Source organism: Parus major, chromosome 3 (assembly GCF_001522545.3).
Source record: "Parus major isolate Abel chromosome 3, Parus_major1.1, whole genome shotgun sequence".
NCBI classification, from domain to species: domain Eukaryota; kingdom Metazoa; phylum Chordata; class Aves; order Passeriformes; family Paridae; genus Parus; species Parus major.
The window spans coordinates 36906039-36919876 of NC_031770.1; the positions used below are offsets into that span (position 1 = coordinate 36906039).

Consider the following 13838-nt stretch of genomic DNA (forward strand, 5'->3'; position numbering starts at 1 on the left):
ACATAATTAAATTACTTGTTTCTTTAACTGCATGTAAGAGTCTCAGAGGAAAGCAAATCTACTTTCTGGAGTCAGATTGTTTTTACTGCTCCTATAAATCAAATAACCATCTGTGTGTTTCAAAATTAGATTGTGGAGGCTATTGGTCCATAATGTAGACTAAGCACTTTATTTATATATATTATGCACATACAAAAACTCAAGAATCAGTTCCATAATGTAATTAGGCAACTTACAGTATGAAACCAGTACTCCTTGGACTAGTAAAAATACTTAAAAATGTGTCATCTAAAATACAGGTTAAAAAGTGACGGACTGACATGCCTCTCCATGGAGCAGCCCTAATTTATTTTTCCTGAGTTTTTGGGTTTCTCGGCCCCTGGTCAGATTGGAAGAGCAAGTTCAGAGCATGAGTTCCTTGTTACCACAGGAACACCCAAGGAGACAAGAAAGACAACCACCTCTAGAGGGCTGGAATGTGCCTGACTGGAGAGTTATGGAAATTGGGTAAGGCATTTTTGAAGAAAATGCTTAGGTAAGAAACCTCTAACTGGACCAGTGCACCACAATTCAGACAAAATTAAAGTGGAGTAGAAACAGGGAGAAAAAAGAAAGATTGCAGTTAGCGGAATGATATGAAATCAAGCACAAGATGAAGAATATGTAATTGGAAAACAAAGAACCGAGGACACTGAAGCAGGTTGTATTGGAAGTCAAACCGAATATACCAAATATATGAGGGGCAATATGATGCTTATAAAAAAGGAGACTGAACACAGTGTACAGGTTAGCACTGTATTTAAAAACTACTGGAAGTCTGTGATCTTCCAGCAGGTATTTGGGAGATCAGTCTAAATAGACTGAATGCTAGAGATAAATATTCAGTTTCTTCTGACCCTTGTGAAGCTCAAATGCACATTCCTCTTCCCACTACAAGTAACAGCCATCAAGGCTGTAATTGATGCAAAGAACAGCTTATGCTGTTGCAAACTGTGGAACTGAGTTTTGGTGCAGCAGATAATGGCTCCCAGTTCTCAGGTCATAAGAGTGAATGCATGTCTATTCCCTGAAAGATCAAAGATATCCAAAGGATGGAAGAAATCCTAACTTCCACATGCACCTGAGATCCTGAACACTGGGGTTCAAACCTTCCCTCTGAATTAAATAAAAGCTGGGTGGAAGAGAAATTTGAATTCTATATAAAATGACACTTTTTTTTTGGTTTTGACAGAAAAAAAAATCCTTTGAATTAGTTTTGACTAAGCACCTTCTACTTTCTTTCCATTCATTCTTTATTTCAGCTGTTGAACCAAAAATAAATGACTTTTACTTGCCTACTGTACAATAAGTTCAAAAAGTGTAAGAGTGTCGAGATATCCTGCTTATGACAAGAACATAAAAGGCTAATGTTATGATAATCCAGAAGCGACAAAACTGAGGAATTCATATGAATCCCAATTACCTCTGAGTGAGGGCAGAAGGTGGTTAGGAGACATTCCAGGTAGGTATAGCACAGAGAAAAAGAAAGAGGTATAGCATAGGAAAAGGTATAGCATAGGAAAGAGAGGCATGTCACTAGTCATATGAAGTTGTAAAACTATAAAGTTTGTTTTGAAGTTGCAGCTATTAAAAAAAGGCGGTGTAAAGAGGATCAAGAGTTAAATGCAGTAGGTCAGTCTTAGAGAGCAAGTGATGGGACTGTGGTGACAAAGCCAAATGAGGTGGAGAGAAAAGAGCTATTATGGAAAAATGAGAGATGTCTGTAGGTATCACTTGCAGTGGATAGCAGCTGAAGCCAGGGGACTGGGTGGGAAGCAGCAGAGGTGTAAGTAACTGCACTTGTAACGATAAAAGTTTTGGAATAATAGCAAAATAGCTTTAGCTTAGTAATTATGAACTGGAGAAATCATCCAATGAAAATTAATTTTGTTCTTTAATTGATTAGAATTACTGAGATATAGCTTATATTTTTTCCAAGCGTAGTTATCAAAAAATCTTAACCCAGAAATACTTCAGAAGCACTTTGTTGATCATATTTGACAGTTTCCTGTACTAAACTCAGCTGATTAATTAGAATTGTCATATGACATTACTTTTGCCTGAATGGGTAAATATATATCATTTACTGTAAGACTGACTTTACATGAATACTCAGTAGCATGCATTTGAAAAAAAAATTCCTCTAGCAAGTATTGCAATAAAAAAAAAAATCAACCTTGTCACATCCACACACTGTATACAAAATCCTTCCAAACCTCAACTAATGTTAAATGTTGTCTAACCATGATGTGTTCATTTCATACTTGATTTCTGTATCTCCTAAAGTTACAGCTCACTGTGAAAACTAGCGCAAGCCCACACCCCCTTTGAAGATCATGGGGATGTGCATCTGCAGATTTTCAAAATACAGTATTCTAGGGTATTCCTTGGCCTAGGTTTTCCCTAATTGACAAGGAAATGTTGGAAAAATACCCCAAGCCCCCAAAAAACAAACCAAAATTCCACAAGCACTCCACCCCCCCCAAAACAAAACTGTCCCCACTCAGGCTTGTTCAGATTCCAGGGATATAAATGCTCACAACAGCTCTAAAAAAAAGTGAGCAATGATATGAATTTCAGTAGCAGCTGATGGGAGAGATCTGTTAAAATTGATCGTTCCCCTGTCAAAATATCAAGGAACTGGCCAATACATTCTGCAAAGTTGGCAGAGCAGATGATGTAACAGGGAAGCACAGCTATACATTACTTCACAGCTTCCTTTCCTGCCACCAGCAAGTCATCTGCTTCATCTGTGCTGTGACCTGTTGGGGGCACTCAGGTATAGCAGCAGATTGCTTGCTCTCATGTTAGTTGTTTCCCCTTCCAGCCTTCAGATGTAGCAGCGATTTTATTCATGAATCACAGTATTCCATTTAAACAATTAAACAAGATTTTTTTATCACTTTGGGGACAAGAGGGAGGTTTCTCACAGAGCCATTAGGGAGACTCCATAACAGTTCACTGCGAGTCATCTTGCTCTGCTGGTATATTGTGGTGTTTATGCTTGGCATGTTTTCTCTGCTGTCTCTGGCATTGGCTTGTAGAATTACCTGCCTGCCACTGGATTTGAAAACAGCCCATATTTGGTGCATTTTTAGCATATATTTGTAAGCAGCTTGTACTATCACCACTTGTAGAAACATCCAGCCTGACAGGGCAAATGGCTACTGCAGGAGACTTTCTTACATTGGGCTATTTTTCAATAGTTCCCCATTTAATAAATCTTTCAATCCAATCCTGACTGTATCTCAGATACTTAAGAAATGGAGGACCTAGCCAGAAGATTGGGCTGTGCCCATTAAGCTAGGGGAAATGGGTTAAGAAAAGTGAGAGCAAATTGCAAGAGAAAGCTCAGCAGAGCTCTGGGCCATTAAAAAGCTTCAGGCTTTATCTCTCCTAGGTGGGACTCCATGTGCAGAACACTCTCTTTGCCTTGTAAAGACCTTTGTGGGCTGGGAGAGTCTGTGACAAGGGGGTCCAAAAGAAACTAGAAAAAGTTGCTTCTGGAGACTATTCCTGGGTCAGACTCTCTGACACAATCTCAAAGAGTATCAAGTGGGGCAGCAATCTGTTGCTGAGTGTACTTTTGTTGCATTTTCAGCCAATTGCTGTGGAAGCTGGTTTTATGTGTAAAGTTAGATATCCCCAATGCATATCATGGACCAGGGAAGCTTGTTCTCTTCTATTTCATCATGCAGACTATGAGTGTGCCTTTCCATAAAGTTCAAAACTGATACCCTCTTTAAAAACTATCTTATTTGGAGTGGCTAAACCTTAAAAGATAGACTTTCCAGCTAGAATAAATTTCCCATAATGTATGTTCCCAACAGAATAGAAGAGATGGAAATTTTACATGTCCAGAAGACTACTAAGAAATTTGATTATTTAAACAAGAGTCTTATTATTATACCGCCCCTTCAAGAAAATATTGATCATCAAGTCTTCAAACTTCTATTTCTCAGCATTAGGTTTTCATAACTGCCTATATTTAAATAAAGATATTTCAGACAGACAGGCAGACACGTGTTTTCAAGAGGTTTGATCATGAAAGCCACTCAAAACCTTTCTTTCCTAACAACATCAACAAATGTTATTTTATGTTATGTACTTACATATGCTAAGTATTTACATTTATATGACCATTTATATGGTCAGTTTATTTGTATTTTTATTTATAGAGTACAAATGCTCAGTGAACAAAAGTGGGACACCAGGGGTTTTTTTTGCTTGAACTCTGAGGAATGCAAGATATGCAACACAAGAAATATGATGGTGCAGGTGGAGTGGCGGAAAGGAAAGAGACTAGAAATACTTTGCCTTTCACTACTGAGAGGTATAATAGGATCTAAAGTCTGCAAGTGATTTGTAAACAAAGAATAGACGCTTTTCTGGGCAATATACTGCAGTTTAAACAAGAATTAATCCAAAAAAGTCATGTAATGTGTATTCTAAAGTAGATCAGAACAGATTATCACAATAGTCCATTCTGCTTTTATAATCTGGCCTTAAATACATAAGCACTTTAAAAATAAATCAAGATTGGATATGAAGCAGGAACATGTCCCTATTTTTCTTTGGCTATTGCTTGGACTGGAAGAAAATATATGATGGTTTATAATACTGAAATCGTAAAGAGTCTGAATAAAACAGTGTTATAATTAATTATGAATTTTTTCTATCTAGTAGGCATCATAACAGAAAAAGAAACATTTTAGATATTTTTAGAAAGCAAATATCTAACTCAATAAATGTATGAACTAAATAGTCCCATGAATAAGGATTTTGTCTTTCTTCATTCAGAGGTATTTAATTTTTTTTTGTCTTGATTTTGCACCAATATATTTCTTGAATATCGAAGTGTGAGTTAACTTCAAACAAAAGCTACTGTGGTCCTCAGTAGACTTATGACAACAATGCTTTTGTAGGAACAGAATATATTTGCAACAATCCTTATACTTGTATGGGCTAATGGAATAACTCAAGCCTCATGACAATGTTCACTATTTGATTAAAGTCCATCAGTTAAATACTGCTCTGTCTGTGATCATTAGTCAGGCTGAGGTCCACAGCTCCATTCTAGGGCTTTTCCAGGGGAGCTGTGAGGTCTGTCTCATTCAGTTCTCTCTCTCATACTTGCAGCCTTTTGGTTTAGCTATTCCTTTTCCTTCACATTTCTCCTTTTGTCCCACTCTTCCTAGACTGATTAGTTTCACCTCTTTACGCAGCTTAAGTGCAGATTTTCCTTTATTTACCAGTCTCTTCAGCAAGCTTCTGTGTTTGGTCATTCCCTTCCAGCCCTAGGCCCATGTTCCTTGTCAGACCCCTCTCCTTATCATTCTGGTTTCTACTCCCAACCCCTTCCATGAATCAACCCCATCTCGCCATTCTAGCCAAGCTTCATCTCACTCTGCCCTCCATTTGTCAGGTAGCTCTAATCAGTCTCTTTACCCCATCAGTCCTGGTCGTAACTTCTTCCATTTCCTCTTCTAAATCCTCAATCTCACCAGATTCCTGCTTCCACTATCTCTTGCTAAGGAAAAGCTGAGTCCTTCAGAAACATGACTTGTGACTCTCTATAATAACTGAAGTGGGGGGCTGGTGGAGAAAAATTAGAAGTCTAGAAATTGTAACAGCAGCCTTAATTATAATAAAAAAAGGGAGAGTGACAGGGAAAGGAGAAGCAACAGGGTGTTCTTAACGATACAATCTGTTCTAAAATGATGAAACGAGACTTTGAAGTAAAATCTCAGGACTTGCTCCTACCTCTCTCACAGCCCTCATGCAACCTTGTGCAAGTCCCTTGGTGCCAGGTTCATTAAAAGATGTGGATATTGTCATGTACAAGACACTAATGCTGGGCTTTCAGCCCCTGGGTCCCTAGCACCTGGAGCTCTGTGTCGTACAAGTAAGCTTTGTAACCACTACCTTAGGAGGAATACTTCAGAGAAAAAGACAGCTTGAATTCCAGAAACACTGAGGGTTTGAAATTTCAACTTGTCTCTCAAAATTTAAGGCCATTTCTCAATACCTCTGCTTGTTAATTTCATTATTGACAAAATAATAACTGGTCTTCTTGTGAGTGTTGTAAAGCATACTTCATTTATGCTTTCCTAAGTAAGGTCCTTCTGCAGAAATAGTATTCGGAGTGCAAAGCACAGCTATAATTATGAGAAATGCTCTTTTAAAAGAGAAAAAAGGACACACAAAGGGATGGATAATATCGTGAGCAGCTGTAAGTACCAATCCCGTAGTCAGAATGTTTGTCTGTCTGCTGCTTTAGAGAGTCTGTTTACTGCTGTAGTCAAAAGCCTAAAAACTGTGGCAGGTAGCAGATGTACCAATTAATAACCTGTCAAGGCTGACGGATAGAATGAAAAAAACCCCAGCTTTCACATATAACTCCTGCATGGTTTTTTTCTCACATTTCAGGTCTTTGGGGGTCATGAGATACACTCTGTTTCCCTGGAGAGAGATGAAACTGTCTCATTAGCGTCTATCTTTCATGACATTAAGACGCTGCCTTTGGGATGCTAACTCACCTGTTCTTCTCCCAGAATCCTGAAGTGATGAAGTTCTTTAATCAAGGAATCTGGACAGCCAGCTGTTGGAAAGAAACAAAAATAAGTGTTTTAGAGCTTCCCATCAGTGCAGTTTCAGCATAAGACACATAGATGCAGAGATGATAGAATATACAGATTACCTTAGATAAAGAAGATTAGAAAGATTAGCCAAGGCTCTGCAGGCACCAGAATGCTGAAAACCATCTATCTATAATCCTTCCACATTTCTGAGCATGCTACCAAGAACACTTAGAAAGGTTATATTCCGAATATTTTAGCCCTTTCCCCAAAGGACTACAAACAAAAGCAAGATGAAAAGGGCAGTATTGTCTGCCAGATACTGCCAACCCTTAGTATAAGCCAAAAAGCCTGTTAAAAGAGGATCTCACATCAAAACGTTGGAGCTGCCCAAAGCTGAATCCTGGTTCACACAACAGGTTTGGACTTATTTCTAAGAATAATACATGCTTTTCCTGATTCCCTGAAGGATTTAATAGGCCCCACAGATCGCTTTAACTTTGGCTGTTACAAATATAACCCATTTCACATATGTACGGCTGTTACCCACTGGTGGTAACTCACAAACCAAGAAAACAGGCAGAGGAGTGATTTACCAGAATTTTGTAATGAGATTAATTTTCAGTCACTACAAACTTTCACATCTGTACCAGCCAGTAAGAAAGAATATGTCTTGATAGCTGCCATGCACTTTAGTGACCTGTTCAAATTGTGGATACCCTCCTGGTGATGAAATCCAAGACTGCTGTACACTACTTTTGTGAATGACTTCTGTACACTACTTGACTAATTCCTGACAAGGGATGAAAGTGCAGACTGTTAAAGCTATCTGGGCTTTACTCTTTTTACCATAAATTAAAGCATCTCTTTGTGAACAAAGAAAATTTCTTAAAATGAATTAAAAGCAACAGTTCCCCACAGAAAATGGGAGGAACCATGGTCTTTCCAACCTGGTTTTCTGTCGATGCTACTACAAATAGTTACCTTTTATTCTTAATGACTGCCATTAAAAGAATACAAATGAATTTGGACATAACTATCAGAAAGTCTCCACCACCACCATGGTTTTACTCAAGGCGAATGAGACATGGCCTACACTCACACTTTCTATTGGTGTAGCCGTCTTAGGGATGCAGAAGGAAAAGACTACACTTGGAAGCAACATAACTAAAAAGGCACAAAATAGACACAGTTACATTAGCACAAGTCTTGTATTCACAAAATTTTTTCCTCTTAGGGAGCTGATTTAAATTTTACTCAAGTCAGCCTTCTTACTGGTAAATGTTTTATTTTCATTCCAAGGGGGAATAGGTGAAGAATGCACCATCTACCTAACTTCATCAGCAAACCCTTACAAAAGTAAGACAAGGTTTGAAGTTGGCCCAGGTTTAAGCATATAGTAAGAATTGCCTACTAATGAATTGTCTCTTACTAAATTTTAGTATTTCTTTGCATTTAATGAAACCTATGATATTCTTATAGGCTTCTTTTCACCCACCTCTTCCTCATGCACAAGGGTAAACATACATGCACACGTATTTGAATGTGTGTTTTAGCGCTAAGTGATTATTTCTTAATCAGATTTTATTCTCCTCAACTTCTAGAACCACAACCTGTGTGTCACTTTTAATTTTTTCTCATTTCCTCTGCACTGTTTATTCTTTCTCTTTCTCAATGCACTTAATTGTCCTCGTTACTCCTACCCCAGAATCATTGCTACACAGCACTTTCTCGTATTCTCACTGGGATTTACATCTCCATCCAACTATGTGTCACTAACTGCTTGACCTGAGCCCTGAGTTGTAGTCCAGAACTGTTATCTGCTGTGTTTCAAATCAAAACTTATTGTATAAAACATGGTTCCTCTCTCTTAGCCTCAAGTTTTTACATAATTAGCAATATATTTTCCTGCACATGATTTTCCCTGAAAATATCTGCATTGATTGCATAGTGCCATAGGAATTTCTAAGTGTAGAGGATAATTATGATTTCATGTAATGCTGCCTGTTAATCTTTGACAGATGTTAGCTTTAGAACACCAGCTAAACTGCATTCTGCTTTTTGGAGTCCTTACAGCTTCTACTTCAATCAAGTATTTCTTTCTTCCTTCTTATCCTTTCCAATTTATTATTCACTAAACTCCTTAGAATTGGAAGGTTTCCTTTTTCTTCCCTAGAAAGAAGTTTTTCTCTCCATCCTCCTTGAAATCATTCACTTCATACACTTCCTGAGTACCATTTTTTCCCCAGAAATCCATCCTATTCTGCCCTCACACAAAAATGATATAATCTCCTCTTTAAGAACTCCTTACATGGATACTCTTTCTTCCATACAAGCTGGAGATGAATGGATTAAGAGCAGGCCTGACAGCTTGGGTGTGCTGGGCGTAAGAGGCTGGATGTGAGCTGGCAAGGAGCACTTCCAGCCCAGAAACCAAACATGTCCTGGGCTGCATCCAGAGCAGCGTGGGCAGCAGGGAGAGGGAGGGGATCCTGACCCTCTGCCCTGCTCTGGCAGACCCCACCTGCAGTGCTGCATCCAGCTCTGTGGTCCCCAGAACATCAGAAGGATGTGGATCTGTTGGAGTGGGTTCAGAGCAAGGTCAAGATCAGAGGGCTGGAGCACCTGCCCTATTAGGAGAGGTGAGAGAATTGGGATTGTTCAGCCTGGAAAACAGAAGGCTTGGGGGAGACATTCTTGCAGCCTTCCAGAACTTGGTGGGGGCTTATAAGAAAGATGAGGACAAACAATTTAGAAGGACCTATGGGGAAAGGACAAGGGGTAATGGTTTTAAACTGCAGGAGGGTTGATTTAGATTAGATATTAGATATATTAGATATTAGATATATTAGAAAGAAATGTTCTTATGGTGAGGGTGGTGAAACACTGGAATGGGTTGCCCCATTCAAGGTCAGGTTGGCCAGGGCTCTGAGAAATTTGACCTAGTTGAAGGTGTTGCTGCTTATTGCATGAAGGCTGGACAAGATGACCTATAAATGTCCCTTCCAACTCAAACTGTTCTATGATTCTATGAAAAACACGCATGTTTAAGTGTTCCTAGTCAGCCATTGCTGCATCCCCTTCCAAATGCAATATTTTGTACAGTCTGTTTTTCAGAGACCTGCCCAACCTAGTTTTCACTCTTTTCATAGTTCAGATTTTTTGGATCTTGCTTAGCTGATTATACAACAGATCCTGACGTTACTAGCAAAGAGCGAGAGCTTAAAAACTATGTCACTGTTGGCATGATTCTTTTCAGCAATGAGTTCAGAAATGGCAAATGCATACAATATTGAATTATACTGACACATCTTAACAGTCTGCTGTCTGTAAGTCATCTCAGACTGTCACATTTGAGAAGCAATAATTTCAGGGAAAAAAGAAATCTTCCTTTTCTTTTCTTTTCTTCTTTTTTTTTTTTTTTAATATTCTGGGTATATTTCAGATGTTTCCTATTTCTACTTTTAATTTTTTATTGTCTGTAAGTCAACCTTTGTAAAACATGCTCTCACACTGTAATCTATTTTTTCAAATACCTGTGAGTTTTGAAAAAGTCTTAAATTATGTTGAACTCCTCCACTGTGACTAGAGACAAAGGGTATAACAAATAACCATTCCAAAAATAAAACATAAAGAGACTTAAAAAAAACAAACCCTCTGCTCAAAACCATTAAGAACTATTTGTTATCTCACCCACAAACTCCTCCATATATCCACCAACATATTAACATATATGAAAGCACACATGGAAACTTGAAAATTATTAGTAGTTAAGCACAGCACCTGATGGGTTCACTGGCAAACTGTACACACCAGACATTTATAGAAAATGATATTTTCTAAGTCTCTGATGTGAAACTAGAACCTACCAAATGACATAAATAAACTGCACTTTACAGATTTCTGCTATTTTATATAGAATGGTTTGAGGATTAATTTTTATGCCCTCTGTCCTATAGAACCCCTTATAATGAATGGTCCCTTATAATGAATTGCCAAAACTTTTCACTTCCCTGCTCCCAATTATTACTTTAAAAGTACAAGCCTTCATGAAATTTCCACAGACATAAAACAAACCACAGGAATATTAAAAAAAAAAATCAATAATAATTACACATAAGACTGTTAAAAAGAAACAATGCAAAAGCATGGACAATTGGCTTTAATCAGAAGCCAAAACGCAGGATTGAGGACACCTGCAGACAGATAAAATGACAGCTAAATTGCTTATTTGTTGCCTCTTTCAGCACATATTCAAGTCTATGTGTTTAGTATGTTCTCAGCTACAGTGACTATTACAGGTTCTTCCTAACCATGAAGGCGGAGCAAGACACAAGAAATATAAAACTGATGCAAATATTTAATACTTTTACACCACTTTTAACTCTGTCATAGTTCCATTAACCTTAGAGCAATCAGATACATAAAACTAATTTGAGGTTTTAGGAATGAGCCTAAGTCTAAGATGAAAAATAATGAAGGGATGATGCTCAGCTCAAAGGGCCAGCAGCTTTATAAAGCCACAAGAAGTAATTGCTTTGCCTCTATTTAAAGTTTTATTACTTAAATTAAATTTAAGCGTTTTATATTTGCTTCAACACATTCCATCATACACCAGTTTACTTGTTTGAATAATTTTGTTATTACTTGATATTGCTTTATAATTTAACTCCAAATGCTGCACTTATGAATGAAAGGTCCATTTAAAGTTACAGAAATGTGTAACTGTAAACTTGCAATTTAAATTGTGGTATTATCTTCACAAACGTATTTTTTAACTTTTCATATATGTACATGTATCTCCAATAGAAGAATAAAGAAGCAAGATTTAGGAAGGATGGTTTGATGTCTCCTAACATCATAAATACCCTGATTTGAATTGGTCTGAACACACATTTTCAACTACACTTGTAATTAAACTATGATTCTAACCACTACCAATTTAATTACCCAAATCTTCATATAGTTTTTCTCAGACAAAATTAGCTTCTGTTTTTTTGGCTTTTTTTTTTTCTTAAAATTATCCCTCTGTATGACTTATGTTCTTCAGAGAGAAAGCAAAGGAAAAATTAAACCAAGCCTTTAATGTTGCATAAAATGGCAAAATGGAAGCAAAATATGCCAGCTGCTACAAATAGAGCCAACTGAGGGGTAACACAAGTGTCAGTGCCCTTCCAGTGTCCCAGCCAGGACCCCATGCCAGCCCTGCCTCACCCACCTGCACCCAAGTTGATGTCCAGCTCCCCAGAGCCCTGCCCTCCCCAAACCATGGAGGTGCCCAATGCCCGGAGCGGGGCTGTCCCTGTGATCCTGTCTACCAGCACCTGGATGGAGGTGTCCTGGCTCAATCACTCAGAGAATCAAAGAAAATCCCAAAATGTCTTCCCTGACCACAGTTACAAGCGTACGTATCTCCACTGCAGGGCTGTGTGCTACAGCTTCTACCATACGTTTGCAGCATTATTTCATGCTTTGCATTTTAAATTTCATCTTTCCCCAAATGGTATCGTTGTGTGAGATTCATTTCAATGCATTTAAGCATCAAAATGTTGGCTATATGAGTCTAATATATTCCTTGCATGCTTCCTTTATAGTTGATAGAAGGAATACATGCTTTCACAGCATAATTCCCACCATCCAGGACAGGCACAAAAAAAAATATCCCCTTATTTCCATTAAGTGAGGAGTTTAAGGTGACTTGGCAAGATTTACACAAGTACCTTTTAGAATTTTAAAGTTAGAATATTTGAATTTCACTCAACAGCTGCAATTCCAATCATTTCTACACATGCTTAACATTGGAGCATGTAAATTTCCCCTTCGCATTTAGCTCATTGCAAGCAAAGCATTTACATTATGAGCACAGTGCAACTTCCATTTCTCTCTTAGAATTTATGTCTGCATCAACACTTGTTAATTCTGAAAAGTACATCCCTTTTGTGGGCTCTGAACATAACCATGCACGAATATCTATTAGTGTCCTTCAAAGGATACCTTTTCACAGTGCTAATTGCTAAACCAAGCTTTCCATTGGAAAATGTTTTAAGTACTTGAGAATAACCACTTCATGCTTAGAAAATTAATGGATATGTTGCCTTCTTTTTTTTCCTGACTTAGGGAACCCTGCAGCCCAGAAGTGCTTGTTATAGCAGGTGTGCATCCAGAGCACAGCCAACCTCAGCTACAGTGGGATGGAGATTGGGACTCCTGGTGTGAGTACAAGTTACTCAGCACAGCACAGACATCCCTGTTGAGTGAGCAGCAGTGGCAGGACGAGCACATCCCTGCACTGAGTATAACAACAATGGGAGTGGAAACAGGGCAGTAAGAAAGCTGGAGTCAGACTGGGCTTCCACACAAAACTTAGCGCGTTTGAAGTCCCATAAGTAGCACGTGTTAATTTGTTACTTTCTCAGTCTCCTCCAAATTGTCGAACTAACTGGGATATTGTTGTAACCTCCCCCACATTTCTGCTGTCTGCATCTCTCCCAGTGAAAAGCAATCCTGTGCTGGTGACGGTGCGGCCGTTCTTATGGGAAGTGACAGTGATTTCAAAGTACAAAGTGACTTCACTGTGCTTGTGTTAATTAAATGTTTAGATGTTACAGGTGAACTTCTCTCATTTTCAATGTTATGTGAATGCGAGCAAAGACAAAACTAAGGAGAATGTCTGGAATGCAAAAATATTTTACTGAAAAGCAATGAAGATATTACAGAGAATACCAAGTAGGTAATTTATAGAATTTAACCATATAAGGCTATATTTGGAATACAGCTTGTGCATTGTGAAAAGATGTTGAAGTATTTTCTCACAGATCCTACAGAGGGTGTTACTATAGCCATTTTCACTATTTTTTTTTACAACACTCATGAGCAATGGTTTGGTAAATAGTAAATTATTGAGATTTTTTTCTAGCTGCCCACATAATTTCCTAATTTAGACAACTTTAGAACTTCATCAATTTGTACACATACACTTATATTTACATACCTCTTCCTTTGTATAAAAAGATTTAATTTTTTTAAAAAAAGAAAGGTTATAAAACAGTCCTGTGAATAACTTGTCATCTCAAGTCCCATGCTTTACGTCTGCAAGTCTGAAAATGCAGAGGATTCACAGGGGCAGACAGCTTCATCTGGAGCATCAATTATAAATGACCACCATTAATCATAAAATCACATGACAGACTCAAAACCTTTTCATGAAATCAGTCAGCCGTA

The 13838-nt window shown here is 38.1% G+C and overlaps 1 protein-coding gene across 1 annotated transcript in view; it reads right to left on the bottom strand.

Moving 5' to 3' along the window:
- PRKN (parkin RBR E3 ubiquitin protein ligase) overlaps window positions 1–13838 on the bottom strand; it is a gene marked incomplete at its 5' end in the record, with an annotated part of 556293 nt that overhangs the window by 114490 nt on the left and 427965 nt on the right. Inside the window, one exon of the mRNA XM_033512914.1 lies at window positions 6579–6640. Coding sequence (XP_033368805.1) covers window positions 6579–6640 — 62 coding nt within the window. The remainder of the gene's footprint in view (window positions 1–6578; window positions 6641–13838) is intronic.